Here is a 20,977-nt window from a genome sequence, read left to right as displayed (position 1 = left end):
GGGAGGTGCAGTTTTCAACATACAAACAGGAAGCCCAACTTCGGGAATTTGAATTCCTGCCTCATTCACCTTACACTGTTAAACCCCAAATCTAAATACTATACCTACTATGATCACCCCCAAGATTTTAAACAGAGCTAAGATAATCAGTTGAGTAACTCTATTAAAAACAGCCTAAAGGCAATGATTTCAACATTGAAAACAGAAAGCTGGGGAGAGCCACATGGACAGTGGAGAAAGGGGGGTGAGATGGAAAATTTCTCTGGTAGTAGCCAAGAGAATGGTTTTCAAGGTGCGTAAGAGCAACCTGTACGAGGGAAGCAGGATGATTCACATCTCCACAGAGACAGTCACATTACCTTAAAAGATTTTAGGTAAATCTTATGAAAATGAGCTAATGGTGAAGGATGAGAAAGAACAATGAACCACTGAAATGGGTGGCCTAGGGAAACATTTAGAGGAAGCATCATCTCCCTACCATGTGACCCATGGGGTCAATTGAACATGGGGTCAATAAGTTTGAGAAGGCTTCTGAGTGCTAAAGAAATGCCCCCTTTCTCTTGCCAAAGCATCTCGGCCTCCTCACCCCTCCCCATGGGAGTGTCAGGATGGTGCTTTGTGATGTCTAAGTTTCTCTCCCAGAGCTACCATTAGCTGGAGGAGAGGCTTCCTGATTAATTAAAGCCTAGGAGGTGTGGGCCCTCATTGTCCTGGAGAAAAGCATATGTTCAGGAGGCCTGGGGTAGGGCCCTGGGAAATTTTGACATGGTGAAGATGACCAGGAAACCACAAACTCCTAGCACAGTTATGTAACAACCAACCCCATTCACCAAAAGAAGTAAAAGAGGAAGAAGCCCTGTTAACCCAGGTCCAGTGTCCAGGATGAAAGGGCCACACCCAAACTTCTCCTCTTCTTTAGTGGCATCTCCCCAAGACTCCCTGGTCTTGCCTGGCAGATTCCATCCTCAACCCATACTTTTTCTCATGAAGACTTTTTCCCCTTTCATCCCAGCCATTTCCTCACAAACCAATGTCCTGTGCTCACTCTGTTGTCCTTCCTGGTACTAAAGACATCCATGGAGGTGAAAATTCCTTGAATTTAAGGGAATTCAAGGAAAGGAGCCTTTCCAAAAATTCCTACCCCTTCAAGAAAACCTACGAAAGCTATAAAACCAACAATATGTGGCCATCATCACAGGCCAAATGAGGAACTGAATAAAAATGATCCAGGAAAAGACCAAGACAAAAATTCTTGTAGAAAAATTCACCACCTCAAGTGACAACTTGGACAGCCAGTAACTTCAGAGCAAGGCCAGAGACCTCAGAACTATCTATGAAGTCTCTGAAGTCTGGCCCCCAAGAAATGCTGACAGTATGGAAGCCAAATTTTACACCTACAGGTACACCAATAGTGATGATTAAAATAAAATTCATAAGGGGTTCACTTCCAGTGTAAGCATAATTTGCAGACAATTTTTATTAACTTTATTGGGATAACATCTATACTAATAAAAGAGTAATATGCTGATTAGACCAGGAGACTTTCCAGAGACCTGGACGTCCTTCCAGAAAAAACCATGGTCTCGGGGCTGAGGCAGAGGTGGTTAGGGGCAATCAGGCCAGCAGGGGAGAGCAGTTGGGGGCAATCAGGCCATCAGGGTAGAGCAGTTAGGGCGATCAGGCCAGCAGGCAAAGGCAGTTAGGGGCAATCAGGCTGGCAGGCAGAACGGTTAGGTGCAATCAGGCTGGCAGGCAGAATGGTTAGGGGCAATCAGGCTGGCAGGCAGAATGGTTAGGGGCAATCAGGCAGGCATGTGAGCAGTTAGGAGCCAGTGGTCCTGGATTATGAGAGGGATGTCTGACTGCAGGATTGGGCCTAAACAGGCAGTCGGACATCCCGCGAGGGGTGCCGGGTTGGAGAGAGTGCAGGCTGGGTTGAGGGACCCACCTCCCCACCGTGTACAAATTTCGTGCACCGGGCCTCTAGTTGAGATATAAGTTCTTTACATAGTCTACAGAGAAGTCCCTTATTAGAAACATTACTTGCAAAAAAATTTTTGCATTTTGTGGATGTTTTCACTTTATTGATGGTATCCTTTGAAACACAAGTTTTGATATCATGCAAATAGAGATAGTTTTACTTCTTTCAAATCTGGGTGCCTGTTATTGTGCAGGTGGCTCCAGAAGAGTTCAGGTGACCCATCTCGTCTCAAATCTTGGGTGCCTTTTCTTGTCTTACTGCCCTGGCTAGAACTTTTAGTAAACTGTGAAACAGAAGTGGTGAGAATGGACATCCTTGTCTTGTTCCTGTGAATTTACAAGGTCTGCAAGGCAATCTGCAAAAATGGAAGTGTTGGGACTATTAGTGTAGTTTGTTTTCTTTAAAGATAGACTAATTAAAATTTGTATATTTTTAATACTTTATGTAAATATTTCATAGAATACATGTATGTTCTCTGAGGGCAGATGCCACCTAAAATAAACATGCCTTTGTCCTGGGTGTGTTCCTGTCGGCAGACTGTTCCAGCACTTACACGTGTGTTCACACCTTGTCCTCACAACAGTCCTGGAGAGCAGATACAACCTTCGGTATGACAGGTGGGAAAATTACTCCCGGTGAATTTCATGCCACCAGTGAGTTGGCATTCCAGCCCAGGTCTAATTTCAAAACTTCTGCTCTTCCCACTCTTCCATGCTGCTTTTCAAGTTTATGGAAAACCTCCCCCTTTAAAAAATCATGTAGCAATAAGCATTGTGTAAGGCTCAGTCTAGAACATGAAAACACTTTCAAAACACACCAAAAAAATGCATGTCCAATTTTTTTGGCTTTTTAAAATCACTGTTTATTCCATTTGGTAGAGGGTGTTTTTTTTTTTTCCATACAAATATTTGCAACAATTTTGAATTCCCCAAAACCATACATAGACGATAAATACCATGCTATTAAAGTATTAAATTTGTACAAAAATACTTTACAGTTTAATACTTGTTTGTTACAAATAAAAATACATATTTAAGTGACTCATGATCTTTTTTTTTTTTTTCTAACATGATTCTGCTTTATACTTTCTTGCCCTGGCGGTCCTGAAATGTGATCGAAATGATATATTTCTCTGCACAGAAAGAAAAGTGAACTTTTTCCTTAAACAAAGGACACAGTGTTCAAATGCTTCATCTAAGCGGTCGGTCGTTTGAATTATTGACCAAAATGAAACAACGTCTGGAAAATAACTGTTTCAATGTGGATATTCTACAATCAATATACAGATCTATTTGTTTTTTACATTCACCAAATAACAGTTATTAGTGTAACTATTCAAAATATCTGAACAAAGGGAAACAGTTGCTGACAAACATTAATGCAACTGTCACAGTTTATTGCTCTGAGGGATGGTAATAATTGGCAATGCGTTTTGTGGAAAGTGTATTTACAATCTCGGTGCGTGGCATGGCTCAGAACAAAAGACAGTCCAGTGTCATTTTTAAGTCCATGTGCTGTACACCCCTCAACAGAACCTGTTTTTAAAACACGTCAAGCAAGATGAGTTTGATTTGCCTATCCTTAAGAGAAACCTCGTTTTAATAGACTTCATTCTTAAATTCTTAGTTTTGAATTTTTAAAAAGAAGATAACTAACTCTCAGTGTTACTAAACACCCTAATTCATTATCTGAGATTTTCAGCTATTAAAAATGTGTCCTTAAAGGAAAAAAAAAACCAACAGGTAACAAGACATATCCTGTTTGATCATTTGTTGCATAGGGAATAGCATACATCTTAGTTAAAATCATTCCTATACTTGGGCAAAACAGTTCCCACCACCTATTAGGAGCGCCCACGTGCATCATTGCGGAAACATCTTAGGATAATTTTCTACCTGCACCCCTCCCCTAGCAGCCGCCCGGCAGTCACCAAACTAGTTCCCCCAGTAGAGCCAGCTTTACGGATTAATGACTTCATAGTAAGAAACTGATTTCAAAGTGAGTTAAGGAAATTATCATAGAGACTATTTTCAAACAGACGTTTTCCAAAAATCGATAGGAAGATGAGCTTGTAAAAAATGCCCTCCGATGTTCATTGTGGGAGGGGTGGCCTACCTCTTTTTCTGTTTCTTTACCATTGGGCTTGGCAGGGAATCGTCTTCCACATACCATAGTGATCACCAAAAAAGAAACCTCTTCTACGTGGAAAGGGAAGTGAACATGAGCCATGAGAGAGATTTAAAAGACCCCTGTGCTTGCAGTTAATGCCACGTGATTATCTGTGCTTCAAACGTCACAGAAATCTTAAAGGGATTTTTTTTTTTTAGCACCATGTAGATATTGTCTTTTGTCCTGCTTTATAAAAAGCGTTGCTATAATGTATTAGTGGGCTCTCGAATCTCCAAATTACCACCGTGGCTAGGCTGCTGGAAAAAAGCACTGTTCTGTTCGCTCCATCCTCCCGGGAGAGTCTGGTCTATAGATTTCTGGGAGGCCAGTGGGTTCCTACTGATCACCAGGTCCAGCTTGTTACCAGATTCCGCTATGAGGGGCACCACCAGGCAGCAGTCAAAGTCCCGCGTTCGCACGTGATTAACCTGAAAGGTCAAGAGGGGCCATCCTGAGTCATTGGTATGTTCTTCAAATCATTCCCAAACCCAGAGGATCCCTTCAGGCATCAGGAGTCGTCTTAAAGGTATTCAAAGCTGCACCTGTACTGACAAGTCCATCCCTGCTCTGGGCAAACCATAACACACTCATTGGCTAACATAGTCCCTGCTACTCAATGTTAATGTCCCGGAGAGCTGGGAACAAGGACACATCGCCCCCATGCAGAACAGACTGCCTCGCTCACGGCAGGTGCTCCAAGTGCGGAATGAATATTATCCCCAATTTACAGATGAGGACAGTGAGGCACAGAGTGGTTCAGAGATTTGCCTTAAAGAAGCAATTGGGTAAGTGGTCCCGCTAGGATGTGTGATCCCAGGCCGTCTGGTGGACTCCAAAAACCCATTCTCTCTTTTTTTAAAATATATTTTTATTGATTTCAGAGAGGAAGGGAGAGGGAGAGGGAGAGAGAGAAACATCAATGAGAGAGAACCATAGATCGGCTGCCTCCTGCACATCCCCTACTGGGGATTGAACCCACAACCCGGGCATGTGCCCTGACCAGGAATGGAACAGTGACCTCCTGGTTCATAGATGGATGCTCAACCACTGAGCCACACCGCAGGGCAAAAAGCCCGGGCTCTTGACCATGATGCTGAGCCACCCTCTTAGGGAACCTTACCCCCCCTCCGCCCCCTTCCTCAGCGCACACAGGCACTCATCTCCTGGCTTCCTCTTTATTCTTCACCAACAACAGTTGTTAAAATCGACATGCTGCTTCCATTCTGTGACTTTCCATTCTCTCCCCAGTCTGACCTGACGCTCATAGTATACAAATGACCCCAATTGTCCACACAGGAGCCGTGTCTCGGGGTGTCGTTCCCTTTGGCTTTCAGCACCAGCTGCTCTGGACACCCACCCATCCTTAAGCCTCCCCGTCCTGGGCTCCTAGGACGCTACTTTGCTTTGATCCTCTTACCATTTTAACTGCTCGCTCTCGGTCCTTTCCTGCCTCTATTTCGTCCTGTCCTTTAAATTTTGTTTTTCTTATAATTCTATCCTTGGTTCTCTTCTCTTTATTACTACAAGTCCACCATAGGCAACTTTATCCGAACCCACACCTTCAGCATCCTAAATCGTCAGCTCTGACTCTAACAGCTCTTCTGAGCAACAAATCCAAACCGCCTCCCAGACGGCTCTACCAGGATGCACTGAGGTATGACAGGTGTTGTGCCAGTGTCTTTCCCATACCTGTCTCCTTTCCTGTGATCTTCCCTTCCCCTCTCCCCCACCCCAACGCACCCATGATAGTATTGTATGTTTTTCCAAATTATAAATTGTGTCATTTTGCTTAAGAAATCAATATACCTCCAGAATGAGCTTGGCATCCAAGTTCATTCTGGAGGTATGACATCTTGACAGCTTGCAATGACATCCAAGACTCTTCACAACCTGCACCCAATCTACTTTGATAGCCTCCACCTGCATGCAAATAGGTATAGTTCCAATTCATGGGCGAGGAAGACACTCTTAGAGGGTAACTTGTCCATAGTCATTCATTCATCAAATATAAAAGCACCAACGGAAAACAAAAGTGTCCCACACTTCTAGGACAAGACTAATTGTTCTCTTGCCATGGCAAAAATGATCCCCAGAATTGGTTGTAAAACTGTCTAACTGATCAACGTGTTCAGTGAACACGCCTCAGTGCAGCCTCATGCTTTCAAAGCCAGCTGTTTGGTGACACACTCATTCCAGTCAAACACACTTTTAAGATGGATGCCAATCCTTTCCTTTTCCTGCAAAATGTTATTCCTAAAAACTGTACAGAAGAAGTGGCTTGGCCCTAGCCAGTTTGGCTCAGTGGATAGAGCGTTGGCCCTGCAGACTGAAGGGTCCTGGGTTTGATTCTGGTCAAGGGCATGTACCTCTTGCAGGCTGGATCCTCCCCGGTCAGGTCAGCATGTGTGCGGGAGGCAACCAATCGATGTATCTCTCACATCAATGTTTCTCTCTCTCAGTCTCTCTCCCTCCCTTACACTCTCTCTCTGAAAATCCCTGGGAAAATGTCCTCAGGTGAAGATTAACAACAAAGAATTTGCTTTGCTCAATGAAACTACACCTGACCACGATAGGACTCCATCAAGTAAACAAGGTTCAGTGTTGGTTAGAGATTGAGCTATCAAGCATCAGCCAATGGGAGAACAAGGCACTGGCTCCATTCTTAAGAAGTGTAAGATCTGCTGGGGCATCAATACAGGGAAACAGGCAATTTCAATAACCGGTAAATCCTATCAGAGGAAAAGCTTCTATCCTGATCTAGTCCCTGGGCAAAGGAGGATGGGGGTGGGGGGGCTTTGGTCAAGAAAGACTCAGAGGGTAAAATTAATGAAAATTCACCTGCGGTCTTACCTGTAAGAGCCTGTCATAGGGCTTTAAGCCACCGAGGTCTCCCGGCCCCGCGGGGCGAATGTTTTTGACGTACACGCCCTTCTCCAGCAGGCCATCTGCCACACTGAACCCGAAGTCCTCCATGTCCGAGCTCTTGTACAAGGTCACCTGGAATAGGAGAACGTGTGGCGGGGTCATTTTAGCCAGGTTGGAGACTGGGGCCTGTGAATCTTCTTGACCAACCATCTTTTCAAACTCATTTCAATCACATAATGGATTTGTAATACATTAGGCAGCTACCCCCCACCTTCCCTAGAATATCCTTGGAATTTGTAAACTTCCACCAGAACAGAAAAATAAGGAAGAGAAAAGCTGGAGAGGCCTGGCCTTCTTTTTTTTTTTTTTTAATAGCAGTTCCCAGGTACATGTGAGACTTGGACCAGGGCAAGCTGACTTCTCTACTTTCCTGGACAGCTCTCCAGTGCGGGGAGCAGCCAGGGCGGCCCTCAGTCCTGCTGGAAACCAGGACAGAGCCGAAGGCCCTTCCTTCCGGCCCCGCCCTGCCTGGGGCCCTGCTGGGTACCAGGCCCAGCGTTTCCTCCTCCTCTGAGCAAGTCTCGTGAAGTCCATCATTTTATTCGCTCTGGTGCCGCAATCATGACTCCAATAATGTTGGTAAAGCAAGCAAACCAACAAAAACACCTACAAGTGCTCCTGTAACAAACCCCTTGCTCTGGGCCCGGCTTCAGCAGCTCCCTCTGTATGTGTGGAGGGTTGGGTGGAGCAGCTCAAGGCATTCCCCCTTCTCAGCTGTGGGCCACAGCTGGTTCTCTCTACACCTGAGACCAGTTAAGCTCCCCACAAGGCTCATCTCTCCACCTGACCATCTGCAAGAGTTAGCCTGAGGTTCCTTCACTCATCCAATCAGGCCTACTTTCATCAAATGGGGATTGAGTCCCCACCCTGTTCTGGGCACAGTTCTGGGCACAGCAAACAACAGTGAACGAGAGAGAAGAGCCTGCCTCCCAGAGGCCCGCGCACTGGTATGTAATGTTCCCCGAGCACAGTGCGGGGCTCTGTTGGGGGCGTGCTTAGCGCCTCACACTCATTTCATACTTAAAGGCGCCCACTGTTTGTCCTAAGGCTGCCAAATGCCCTCCGCAAAACCCTGTGCACACTTCAAGCCATGACTTGGGCTTACTTTTTTACCGTCGTGGTTTAAAAACATGCCTTTTAGTTTACTTTCACACAAATAATATGGGGACGCGTTCTTGTAGACGAGTAAAAAATTCAGAGCTGTTCAGAGCAAAACGTGAAGATGAAAACTTTTAGAGCAGGTTTATTTTTTTATACCCAGTCATTTTAGTTCAGAGAGGCAGGACACATGGAAGGAAGCAGGAAAGTGGCCAGGGTGCGGATTTTTATTTTACTGGACAGAGAGCTAAAGCACCTGCTGGCTGGGTCAGCATAATTCACCAGGCAGCCCTAGTGGTTACTGCCATGTTGGAGGTGAGAAAATTCTATTTTATAGAGGGTTAGTAACTTGCCCAAGATCACAAAGGTGACGGATGGTGGGGCTGAGTTTGTCTGACTACAGACACGGAGCACTCCACTGTCGCGCAAAAGGCCTTATTTCATAGATTCCAAGAGGCACTACTTTTTTTAATATTTTAAAATCTCTGAAATCAGACTGTTTTATTTTCAATGGCATCTTAGAGCCTGTGAAATAAGGCACGTGATATGTGCTGATACATCAGCATATACTAGCATATGGTTTTAAAATCTGAAATGGCCCGGTTTCTGTGGAAGGATCACTTCTGTGGCGTTCAGTTCCACAAAGACAGAGCAGTCAGCACCGCTGTACTATATAGAAGACACGTGTGCGCCTGCGCGGGTGTGTGTGGTTTAGAAAATCCAGCCCCGCTCCCCATCGGAATGCACCCTTTGATGTTTGGGGAGAAGTGCGTTAAAACTGAGTAAATGAGAACATGCTCTTCCCCTCCCTCCACCCCGCATCCCCAAAGCAAATCCCATCAGGAGTGGAGGAGACGATTTTCTTGGTGACTTGGGCTCAGGTGAAGTAGGGGAGGATGTGGAAGATGCCCCTTCAGGGAGCTTGAGAGGAGCAAGGACCTTTGGGATATTCATTTACATATCCCAAACCCTAATCCGGTGCCTGCCACATAGGAGGGTTGGTATTTTTGTTGAATAAATTAAAAGATTGGTTCTGACAGTCAGTACTGTCCACCGTAAGCTGGGAGTGTGAACTAGGCTGGGCCCCGACGAGGATCCAATGGCGCCACCTGGTGGTCACAGCAGGTGAGAGCACCTCTAACATTGAGCCAGGCCTGTCCCACAGGAGAGAGATGGATGGAAGGTTGAGCAGGAGATGCTGGACTTCTGGCTAATAAGGTCTGTGGGATTTGGTGAGCAGATTAACAAGCAAACAGAATGCTACCGTCTCTACCAAGTTTGTGGAGCAGATCACATGGACAGGGAAAGGAAGGCTCAGAGAGGGTTAGAAACCTGCAACAGAGTGGTTCTGACTGAGAAGTTCGGATCGCTCCATGGTACACTTCCTTAGTAAATGCTCATTTCAGAGAAGAATTTTTAGGCCCCTCTATAATCACGATTTGTCATAGGCCATAGGATAGGAGAGAAAGCTATTTTTAATTTTTTCCCAATTTTATTAAGATACAATTGACGTACAGCTCTGTATAAGTTTGAGGTACACAGAATAATGAATTGACATAAACATATTGGGAAATAATTACCACAATAAGTTTTGCTAGGAGAAAGCTATTTTTTAATGAAAAAAATGTCAAACACACTCAAGAGCAGAGAGAGTAGAACAATGAATCCCCACATACTCACCAGTCAGACCCAACAACCATCAATAGCTCACCACACTTACTTCATCCACCCTTCTGTTTTCTTTTTGGGGGTGGTATTTTCAGGCAAATACCAGTCCTCATGCCATTTCACTCTTACATACCTCAGTATGAACTCTAAAAAACATGAACTCTTCCTATGTAACCTCAATGCCACTAATTCATTTGCAAAATCAACTCTTACTCCTTGATATACTCCAATACCTAGTCCATAATACAATTTCTCTGATTGTCTCAAAAGTGGTTTTTAGAGCTGGTTTGCTCAAATCCGAACAAGGTCCACACATTATGTTTGCTTTCAATCTCTCTTTCTCCACCCCCCGCCCCTTAAAATACATTTCTATTGATTTCAGAGAGGAAAGGAACGGGACATAGAAACATCAATGATGAGAGAGAATTATTGATCGGCTGCCTCCTGCATGCCCCCTACTGAGGATCGAGCCCACAACCTGAGCATGTGCCCTGACTGAGAATCGAACCATGACCTCCTGGTTCATAGGTCGATGCTTAACCACTGAGCCATACCAACTGGGCTCTATCTCTTAAATGTCCTTTTATCTAGAGTATGCCCCCGTCTTGTTTTCTCTGTGCTGCTGACTTATTGTGGAAATGGTGTCATTTGTCATTAGCATGCTCTTTTATCCCCCGTATGTCCTCTAAATAGATGTGAGCTCTGGATGCTTGATTGGAGTCAGAGGGGGAAGGGTTTCCTATATAATAAAAGGCTAATATGCAAATCGACCAAACTGCGGAACAACCGAACAACTGGTTGCTATAACGTGTGCTGACCATCAGGGGGTGCACACTGAACATGGCAGGCATCAGCAGCAGGTGGCAGAGCGCAGAACATGGCGGGCATAGGCCAAGGCCAGATGGTGGAGCAGGTAAGCGGAGGTGCCAGACCAAGGCAGGGTGCCAGTCACTGTCATTCAGGCAAGCCCCTGGTGGTTACTGAAAATTCTTTGCTCCTGCATGCCACCATCCCGCCTGGTGCTCGCACCCACTGCCAGCACCTGGCGCCGGTCCCGATCACTTGGTGCCATCAGCGGGTGCGAGCGGTGGCTGCCAGCCCTGATCGCCCCTCAGGTCTTATCCACCTCCCCCTGCTCCCGAAGGGCGATCGGGGCAGCAGCCCCCACTTGCACCTGCTGCTGGCGCCAGCCCCAACCACTCTGTGCCATCAGCAGGGCCATCGCTGTCAGCACGTGGGAGCAGTGGTGGCAGGAGTGGGGATGCTGGCAGACAGGGGACTGGGGGCCGCGGCAGGAGGGGCTGGGTTGGGGCACGAAGGATGGGCCAAGACCCACCCCTATCCCCACCGCAGCCTCGCAGCCCACAATTCCTTTCAAGGTGCACGAATTCATGCACTGGGCCCCTAGTAAAGATATATTATCACAGATGGACAGTGTGCTTCCTATGACATCTTGTCACTCAATGTCTAGTCCACTAGACATTGGGTTCCAGTGATGACAGCTCAATTTCTCCACTGTAAGGCTCCCTATCAACTTTTAATCTAGTGGTTTTATCCACTGATGACCTTGCTCTGAATAAATACTTTCATTAGGGCTTGCAGGGTGATAATCTTTTTCTAATCCTATAATATCTTCTGTATTAGCTACAATTCTTTTGTAAAGAGGACTTCTCCTTTCCTCAATTAGTGCTATTTGATTACTCTGAAGTACAGAGTTTGTACAAGAACAGCAAAGGGAATGCTAATTCTTTCCTTTTGTCCTTAGAATAGGAAATTAGGGCACTAAATACTTCCAATGGTGTCCCAGGGAGGGTTTTTTGGGAGGAGGAATGACTTTTGTTAAGTAAAATATCAATATAAACCTTTGATGATCAATTGTGTCATCGTTACTTTGGATGCTCAAATTACCTCATCTTTGACCAAGGAGAGTCCTTAATGTTGACTCCTATGTCCTTGTGATATGACCCATTTGTTATAACTTCTTGGCTTTCTAGCTCCAGCTGTCACAGCCCCACTATGGATATTTCCTGTTCCCCATCTGGAATCAGCCATACCTCCAAGGAGCCTTGATTGCAGAAAACATTTCTGGCTTATGTACCAGTCCTTCCCTCCCCTCCCCATGCTCCTCTCCCAAAGAGAGGAAGAGGAATGGGGGGATGAGGGCACAGAGGAGGAGGAGGTGGGTGGCTAATAGGATTGTGGCACCCTGCATCCTTCGGGCCCTGTTTCCTAGAGGGAGAAATCTCTCTGCTCAGGGTCCCTGCTTATGTGCCCTTTGGCTTGGTCTGTGCCTTGTCTGTGGGACCTCTTGTCCTTGTGCCCCCTTCCCACCTTTATTCCCAGCCACGTTCTCTCCAGTGACCAGCAGCACACCTGGGGCAGGAACCTCCTGGAGGTACATTCCTGTGAGTCCTAGGGACCCTGTGCTTACGGCTGGTTGGGTACATGGATTGGCGTCTGCCCTGCAGACTCCGGGCCCGCCTGGGAGGGTTGCAAAGCCTGTACTCACAAGCAGCTCTAGGAAGCCCACTTCTTTCTGAGCTCTGAGGCATGTTTTCCAGCACAGTGACCCCGAATCCTTGCACTGGGGGAACATTGGGCATGGGCCTGGCACAACAGTGACGTCTTCATTGCTCAGGTGGCCGGTGGTTCTTGGATGTCTGCTCCACAGCCAGGACCCAGGAGGGGCAGAAAGGTGAGTGGCAGCCAACGATGCCAACACTAGCCAGTGGGAATACATTCACCAAAGCATTACAGGTGGATGCTAAGCAGAGCCGATGAGCAGGTGAAGGGCACAGCTGTTGACCAAGAGGCTTCACTCTCCTGGGCCTCAGACTTGACATGTCTCTATGGTAAACTCTTCTGCATAAGAGGCGAATAAGCGGTTTAAATTGGAAAGTAACCTGTTTCTCTGGAAAGATTTCCTAAGGCGAGAAGGGACTGAATTTTAATAGCCAGTTCTGTGGTTCTCCTGGAACTAGCTTATAAATAGCACATAATGAAAATGAAATTATTTTTAAATGACCACGAAAGATAAGATTCCAGAAATCAATAATTCACAAAACTGGGCAGCACAGCTGACGGCGCTCAAAGCAGCAATAATAAATTGTGCCAGGTAGCTGCCGCCCCCCGTCCCACTGGAGATTGGTGGTGGTTACTTCTGATTTATTTCCCGTCCAAAAATAATTCTAAGCATGCCGGGGGTTAGGCCATTTCGTTTTCGTTTTTGTTTTTGCACACATGCCTCCCTTACCCAGGCACTTTCCTACATATGATTGCTTTTGATCTCCAACAACGCGGCAGCACATTCATTCCCTTCCTGCTAATGGGGATGCTGACTCTTGAAGTTGATGGACAGGCTGGTCCGGTGAGAATGCACAAGCTCTGGGATTTGGTACTAAAATATCTGACCTCATTAGCTGTGTTTGTCAAGTCATGATTTTTTTTTTTTCTGGACATAATCTCCTAGCTGGTCAGGCAGCCTTTATCCATTTCCAACGGCCCAGCAAGTAAAGATGAAAAATGCTTCATGTCTACTGATTTCTTCCCATAGAGCCCTCCTGGGCTCTCCATGGGCATCCCCGTACACTCCTGCTCCTAGAGCTCGTCCCGGTCCACCCCGGCCCATGTGAGCCAGTTCATCTTGTAGGGTCTCTATTCTGAGCAGACCAAAGGCTGCCTCCAGGGAACCTGGATAGATTTTTCTGTTCTAAAAGGGCGAGTGAACATGGAACATAACACTCCGGCAAGGACACAGCTCCACAAAGCTCGGTTCCCTTTGAACCCTTGGCCAGCATGTGCTGCAACTCTTCTAACCCTCCCGCGAACGGAGCCTTGGCAGGAGGCAGAGGGCTCGCCGCCATCCACGCTGAGCCTTGCCTTTTATTTCTATCCACGCGTCTGAACAATGTCCTCGAGGCAAAGATCAGAGACCTCCAGCTTGTGTTTTCAGTCTGACATGTGAGAGAAGCTTCGCAGCGGAGCCAGCTGTCCCCGCGTGGATGCTCAGGGCAGCTGGGCCTGTGATCTTCGGCAGGTCACTCTGAGTGACACGTGTCCTCAGGAGCAGTTCCTACGCACTGCAGCCTCTCTATGGCTCAGCCCCTCGTCCAAAGGCCTGAAGGACCAAACCGACACCTACTTCTCAGAGGTGGTACTGGTCTTCCCGTAAAGCACCAGGCATTTGAGTTCATTCTTGCAGGCTCTGCGGGGGTCGCCTTGTTCCTTCAAACCTGACAATTCCCGGAACATCAGTTTTGAGAACAATCCTGCACTACCTGGGGGGCTGAAAGGAAAAACAAAGCACAACCTTCCCAGCTGCATTCTTCCCGCCCAAGAGGAAGGAGGCCATGTCAGTTTATGCCTCTCCAGCTCCTGGCTTTCAAGACTCACTGGGTCAGAGAAGGCAGTGCTGTCTGCGAGTCTCTGTTGGCGGAGGAGAACAGCTGCTTCACACTATGCCTCCTGCTGCTCCCTGGCAGGGCTGTGGCACGGGGGTCGACAGTGAGAGAACCAGTGTAAGTGTGAGCAAGTCAGGGGCTGACCTGGCCCTTGGAGAGCTGAGTCCCAACCAAGGGAGCGCCCGGCTTTTAGGTCTGGCTATCTCCATTCGTGCAGAGCACCTCATGTCTATCATTTCATATCAGATCAAAGCGGCAAGCGTGAGATCATTCTCCCAATTCTCCAGGCGATCAAGCCAAGCCATGGCAGCTGACAGACACCACATCCTCGTCAGCTCTGTCGCTGGCCCCTTCCATGTGCTCTGGCCGCCACCGAGCCAGCCAGCAGTGGCGGCGAGTCTGTCCCGGCACCTTTGCCCAGGAGGCTGCCGGTTCCTCACAGCACTGGCCCGCTGCTTTGGCCTTCATGCTCCCCTGCCAGGTCTGCTCCGGCCTGGCTCTCCTCCAGCTCTTGACCCTTCCCGATTCCCTCTGCAACTTACTGACCTCATTCCCTGCAGGCCTCTGTGGGTAAAAAGGTCATGATCACAATGCCAACATGTGTGTAGGGGGCAGGGGGGTGCCCCCCCTCCACCGCCAAGCAATGCTGCTACACCAGCTGGGTGTCCTACAATTCAGATCCAGTCTTACCCGATCTGCCTGAAGATAGCATCGGATCCCCCAGGTTAAGGGCTCCGTCCCACAAGGCTGTCCCCCCGACCTCTTCAGGTGCCAATTGCAGGTCTAGCTTATCACCTGGGCTTCTGGCCAATGGGCTATCCATCAGAGGTTCCAACAACCCCCTTCTTGGGTTTGATAATTTGCTAGAGCAGCTGTCAGAGCACAGGAAAACACTTTACTTACTAAAATACCTGTTTATTATAAAAGATACGTCAGGAACAGCCAGATGGAAGAGTCGCATAGGGAAAGGTGTGGGGAAAGGGGTGGAGCTTCAAGCCCCCGCGAGTGCACTGCTCTCTCCACACGTCCACGTGTTCACCAACCTTTCCATTCTCTCTCCTTTTAGGTTTTACAGAGGCGTCCTTACTTAGACCTGCTTGATCAAACCATTGCTATTGGTGATTGATTCAACCTCCAAGCCCTCTCCCTTCCCTCCTCCTTGGGTGCTGTCCAAAAGCCACCTCATTAACACAGCTAAAGACACCCTTACGCTCTCCACACCCAGGACATTCCAAGGCCTTTTGGAGCCCCGTGCCGTGAGGACATGGACCAGGGATACATGCCTTACTATAAACCACAACATCCCAGTGGGCTTCCTGGCTCCAGCGGCCACCTGCTCCTCTGGGTGGGAGACCAGCCCTCCACCCACCCTCTGGGCTGAGGGAACTCAGGGCCAGGCTCCCTGTCCTTCAGGAAGGATAACAAGTTACAACTGACCAACTCCTGCTGCACTGAGCACGAACAGTCTTGACTGCATTTCCTCATTCCAGGGATTGCTGTGGCCCAACACTACAAAGATTCTCAAGCAAGGAAAGATCTCGGCACCCCACCTGAGGGAAAGAAAGAGACAAGCCCTGGGCTGGACCATAATCACGTCCTACCACAGATCTGCTAGACAAGCAGCAGGGAAGAGCCATGGTTGAGGGAGGTGGCCAGCAGGCTTCTCTCCAAGGACCTGGACAGTCAGGAGACAGGGTGACCCTCAGAGAGCTACACCGCTGGTCAGATGAAAGAATATCTTATGATAACAGAGTCTCTTACAACCTATAAACATATTTGATCACCACAGAGACATCAGGAAGAGATGAATGCTCTGCAGGCCAGAGCCAGACCTAAGGGAAGCTGAGCACACCTCTGAAGAGGGGTGGTGGTGGATGCAGGACGGAAGGGATAAGACACATGGTCAAAAAGTGAGAAGTAAGGCATACCCCCCACTGTCTAACAAGCCTGCCCAAGGGCCATCTGTGTCTAGGGGTCAGCAACTCTGTTTGACTTACCAGTTCTATTGCTCAGAGCAGAGCTCAGACTCAAAGTGATAGGATGCAAAGCGACTTCTGTCTGGTAGAATGCAAATGATTCTTTTCCATTAGAAAAGATAACCTCAAAGGCTTTGCTGTATTTCCCTGTAAGTCACTGAGCATCTTTATTCTAAATTGGAAATTTTACTCCCACATTCTTTCCCTCCCATAGCCTGAGAATATGAACATATCTATCTATCTATCTATCTATCTATCTATCTATCTATCTATCTACCTACCTACCTACCTATTTATCTATAGATAGATATTTGATACAAGCCAATCATTTGCATATGAATTATGTTTTTCACATTCTGAAAAGTTGTTTTAACAGGAGCATAGACAAGGGAAGCTGACCAAAATGATACATCCTGAAGATTGTCAGGGTTGGATAATCATTACATAAAATGTACAACCTGAATTCCAACCCTCATTCTACAATCCATGGTCCCTCAACAACGTTCAGATACTTCGCTGCCCTGTTTTCACAGGGCGAGAACGTGCTGGTCACGCTGATGCGGTGACGGGTAACTAGACCCCCCCCATTTGCCTTTGGAGCAGGTCTCATTCTGGCCCACATCCCCACCTCGGGGGGCTCTGAGGCAGCTGGCTGGACCTCCTGTAAGTCCGGGATCCTGAGGAGACCTCATGTTCTGGGGTTCTGACAGTGCATGGCTTTGGCGAGATCTGAAGGATGGCAACTCCCCCAGGGAAAATGCTGTTTTTGAAGTCTCTTCTCCCGATAATCAGCTGTCCCTTCTGTGCTAAGTGAGCAAACCGAGGATCTGGGAAGTGAGGCGGCTGAGGACTGTCAGGCTGGGACCGAGCCTCGGCCTGCCTGGTGCTCCCTCATTCATCACTCCTCGCCTGAAGGGGAGAAGCTGTCTAGCACAGGGGCAGGCAAAAGAAAAGGCTCAGACATCCAGTTTGTAGTTTTAGCTTCTCGTGACTTCCACAGTAAGACGATGCTACACTAGCGATTCGAAGAAGGCCTGGTGTGAGGGCTCCTTTGATCTGAGCACCAACTCCAGAGGCCTGGAGGATGAATAAGCATGCCTGGGGCTGAATAAGCATGTCCTTCCATTTCACATTCCCGCCGGGGCTGAGCCTGCTCCTCTGGGGCGTGTAGGGGGAGGGCTGTGGAAGAAGCTGCCATGGAACACCAAGAAGGGCGTCCTTCCGAGGAGAACACGCTTGTACTCTCAGGAAGAACGGAGTCCCCTCTCTAAACACTCAAACGCGTGGGAACCGCAGAGCGCGCTGGCGGGGCTGGGCAAGTCAGTGGCAGCAAACGCAGCCACAAGAAACAAACCGGCTTCCCAGTGACGCAAATGCCACCAGAAGCTGCCAGTAAAAGTAGATGTGGAAATAAATATCTCTGCAAAATGAAAAATAAAAATAGTTGCATACAAATAAGGCATGTAATTTCATTGAAAAACATGCACGACAGAGCACAGGAAATGTCAATATGATTTTAAAAAGTCCAAATGCTCTGAATGTGGGGAACTTTCTACTCTACTGAAATTTTTTTTTTGTCTTACACTGTGCAAAGAAGTGAAGCTGGACTTCATCTCAGAAATGGATTAAGTGGACACCAAAGGATATTCACGCTTCAGGCGGGAAAGAAGGGTTATCAATAAACTGTAGCGAAGATCCCAGTCGCCTTACTTGCAAAGAGGAAGAATCTGTGATAAGCTGCAGGACAAACCAGAATTCATTGCAAAGATAAAACTCGGAGTTCCAGGGCCAAAGATGCAACCTCATCTCGTTACCTCATCACCCAGGTGCTGCCTGGGACTTCACCGAAACAGAGGAATCACTGCTAGTTAGCAACATCCAAAGGAATGATACTCCATCTTTGGGCGCAACAGAATCCAATGAAGGGGTTGCTAAAGGGGAGATTATTGGCCTGACCTCCCAGAAAATGCTGGCCAGCTAAGTCTGGGTGGGGACTAGGAGTCTGCATTTGAACAAGCACCCCATGTCATCACAGAAAAGGGCAGCAGAGGGTCACACGCCAAACTGTTATCTAGGGCTGCAGTCTGCAAACTTTTGGTTGTGACCCATTAATAAGCCTGAAAGCCAGCTTCATGCGATCACATTTAAGAAGAAATAAACAAGAAATAGAAGATGTCAGTGTACAAAATTTGGATTCATTCATATATGAATGTGGTGTATGTGTGTACTGACGTGTGAGATAAAATGATTTCAGACTGTGTGACTCAGCCAGGACAGTCTGACAGGCAGTGGTCTAAGGGGACATGAGTATCATTTCCCAGTGATCCCCAGCCTGCCTCCCCCCAACAAAGTACTAAACCATCAGTCCAGCTTCAACTTCCTCCCCATCCACACGGGAAGTGGGGCTTCAGTTATCTTTGTTCTCGAGTGTCAGGAAGGATGGCTAGCGATTTGGGCTCATGAGAAAGATGGACAACCGGACAACTTCAAGGAAGCCCTGCCGGGACCTGGTGGAGCCTGGTGGAGCAAATGATGTGAAATGAACGAAACCGCTTAGATTCTGACCTGAGTTCAGGATTTCTGAAGGTCTAAGGAAGAGAAGGAATGGCTAGGAAGACTAGGTGGAACATGGGCGCAAACAATGAGAGTCAGATGAAACCCAAGAAACTGAAAGACAAGCCCACACTTTGTTCTGCTGTGTGAAGGCGTTAGTCGTCCGTCACCAGGAGATGGGCAGCTTTTCCTTTTGTCTTCCTCTCCAGGAATGGGGGTGGATACCTGCTCATTCACGCCTAGCCTCCTGGTCAGCTTCTAGCGACAGTAAGCGATTGCAGGCGCCGGCCTGGACAGGAACGGCCCACACTGTTCTCGTGGAGACAGCTTTCCAAGCGCCAACGGCCACGAGAAAGATGGCCACCAGAAAAGAACACAAACGTGTTCAGAATGGTGTGTTGCCCATGCCCCCAGCCTCTCACTCGGCTCTTCCCAGCTCCTGGGGAATTCCTCCACCAGGTCCACTTAGAAAGTGCACCCAAGGGGCTCAGGGAACTGAAAACCAGCACTCACCCCATGTGTCAGGCTGGGTACTCCATCTGGGGGAGTCTTCAACTTGAGGGAGGGGTGTGTTTCTAACTCCCTAGCCCAGTGGTAGGCAAACTCATTGGTCAACAGAGCCAAATATCAACAGTACAACGACTGAAATTTCTTTTGAGAGCCAAATTTTTTAAACTTAAACTATATAGGTAGGTACATTGTTATTAACTTAATTAGGGTACTCCTAAGCTGGCCTTTGCTAAAAACGTCCTCAATCTGATTGAGGTATGTTCGCTGAGGTCGACCCCTTCCAACTCTCCCATCCACACTCGTCTTGTATACTTGTTTCGTCTATCTCCTTTCGTTCATCCTCTCTATATGTCCAAACCATCTCAACATACCTTTCTCAGTCCTTGACACTACATCTTCTTTCACTCCACAACGTTCCCTAAAATTAACTTAATAAACTTTACTTAAAGTTTTAAGTCAACTTCGCACTGTACGTGCGCGCCCGCATGTGGTATTTTGTGGAAGAGCCACACTCAAGGGGCCAAAGAGCCACATGTGGCTCGCCGCGGTTTGCCCTAGCCCCTTCTCTACACCATCACACGAGAGTAATTTTCACAAAGGCTTGGTGCAGGCTGGTGGTACCCAGTGAAGGATCACTCAGGTATGTCAACACGTCACTGTGCTTTTCCAAGGTGTCAGCTAATCGTCCAGAGTTCAAAAGGCACCTCCAGGCAAAGGTCTCGGCTCTGAGCGAAGTGAGTTCTCATGACCATTTCTCCTCCCGACCACTTCAACCCTGAAGGTTTCACAGCCACCACGTTGCTGGCCTATCAGAGCAACTGAAGTCACTCAGAAAGGAAGAGAGGCCTGAGATGTGAGCAAAAACCACTCTGAGAATCCCGTACAGTCGGCTGCAGGTTCCGCCACTTCACCAGATCCTATTAGGTGTCACATGATGCCCAGCCACCGTCTATTTTTCAGAGTCTTATTTAGTTTGAGGTCAATTCAGAAGGAAGGGAAGCTATGAGGGAAATGCACTGAAGTGAAGCGCATTGATTAGGTAAAGCTGGCCCACCCGTGTCTGTGATGGTGAGGCCTCCTGATCCACACACCCACACAGCTTCAGCCAGTCCATCCCCGGCCACTCGCTGTGCTGGGTCAGTGGAGGATGCCTTCGAAAAACTTTTCACAAGATCTATTTTCAGCACAGCCATTTTTTGACCTCAACTGTAACAATTTGCACATCCAATTCACCATCACCGTCTGTGCTAAATGCAGCCAGTGCAGGAGGGAAGGGGAGACGGGCCTTTTGTATTGCTGGGCTATCGATACTTTTCCCTGGAGGAGACTGCTTTACTCCAGAAGAAAAGTGACTCTATTTTGTACTTGCTAGTTCCCTGTCCTATAGACGGGGATAGTAAATATCTGCTGAGGAGGGCTATTGTGAGGGGTATACACCGGTGACATGCAGCACACAGCAGGCGCTCCGTACATGTTGGTGTCCTTTCCCTGGATGCTGAGGGCAGGTGGGTCAGAAGCGTGCTCTCCTCTGCCTGGGCATGGAGTGTTAGAGAAGAGGGTAAGAGGGGCCAGGAGGGGCCAGCCCTCTTTTTATTTTTTTCCTTTATTGAATAAGATATTACAAATGTGTCCTTATCCCCCCAATGTCCCCTCATCCCCCCAATCCTGCCCTCACCCTCACCCCCTGTCCACATCCT

The 20,977-nt window shown here is 47.8% G+C and overlaps 1 protein-coding gene across 1 annotated transcript in view; it reads right to left on the bottom strand.

The window, feature by feature from the left end:
* Positions 1-1,964: 1,964 nt before the first annotated feature.
* The window catches only part of GRIP1 (glutamate receptor interacting protein 1), a 406,109-nt gene continuing 387,096 nt past the window's right edge, over positions 1,965-20,977 (bottom strand). The window contains exons 21-22 of the mRNA XM_005872692.2: positions 7,001-7,147; positions 1,965-4,578 (exon numbers count right to left, since the gene is read on the bottom strand). Of these exons, the coding sequence (XP_005872754.1) occupies positions 4,354-4,578; positions 7,001-7,147 (372 nt within the window). The 3' untranslated portion in view covers positions 1,965-4,353. The remainder of the gene's footprint in view (positions 4,579-7,000; positions 7,148-20,977) is intronic.

Source organism: Myotis brandtii, unplaced genomic scaffold, assembly GCF_000412655.1.
Source record: "Myotis brandtii unplaced genomic scaffold, ASM41265v1 scaffold389, whole genome shotgun sequence".
NCBI lineage: Eukaryota > Metazoa > Chordata > Mammalia > Chiroptera > Vespertilionidae > Myotis > Myotis brandtii.
The sequence above is the reverse complement of the archived record's forward strand: the minus strand, read 5'-3'. Positions and strand labels throughout refer to the sequence as shown.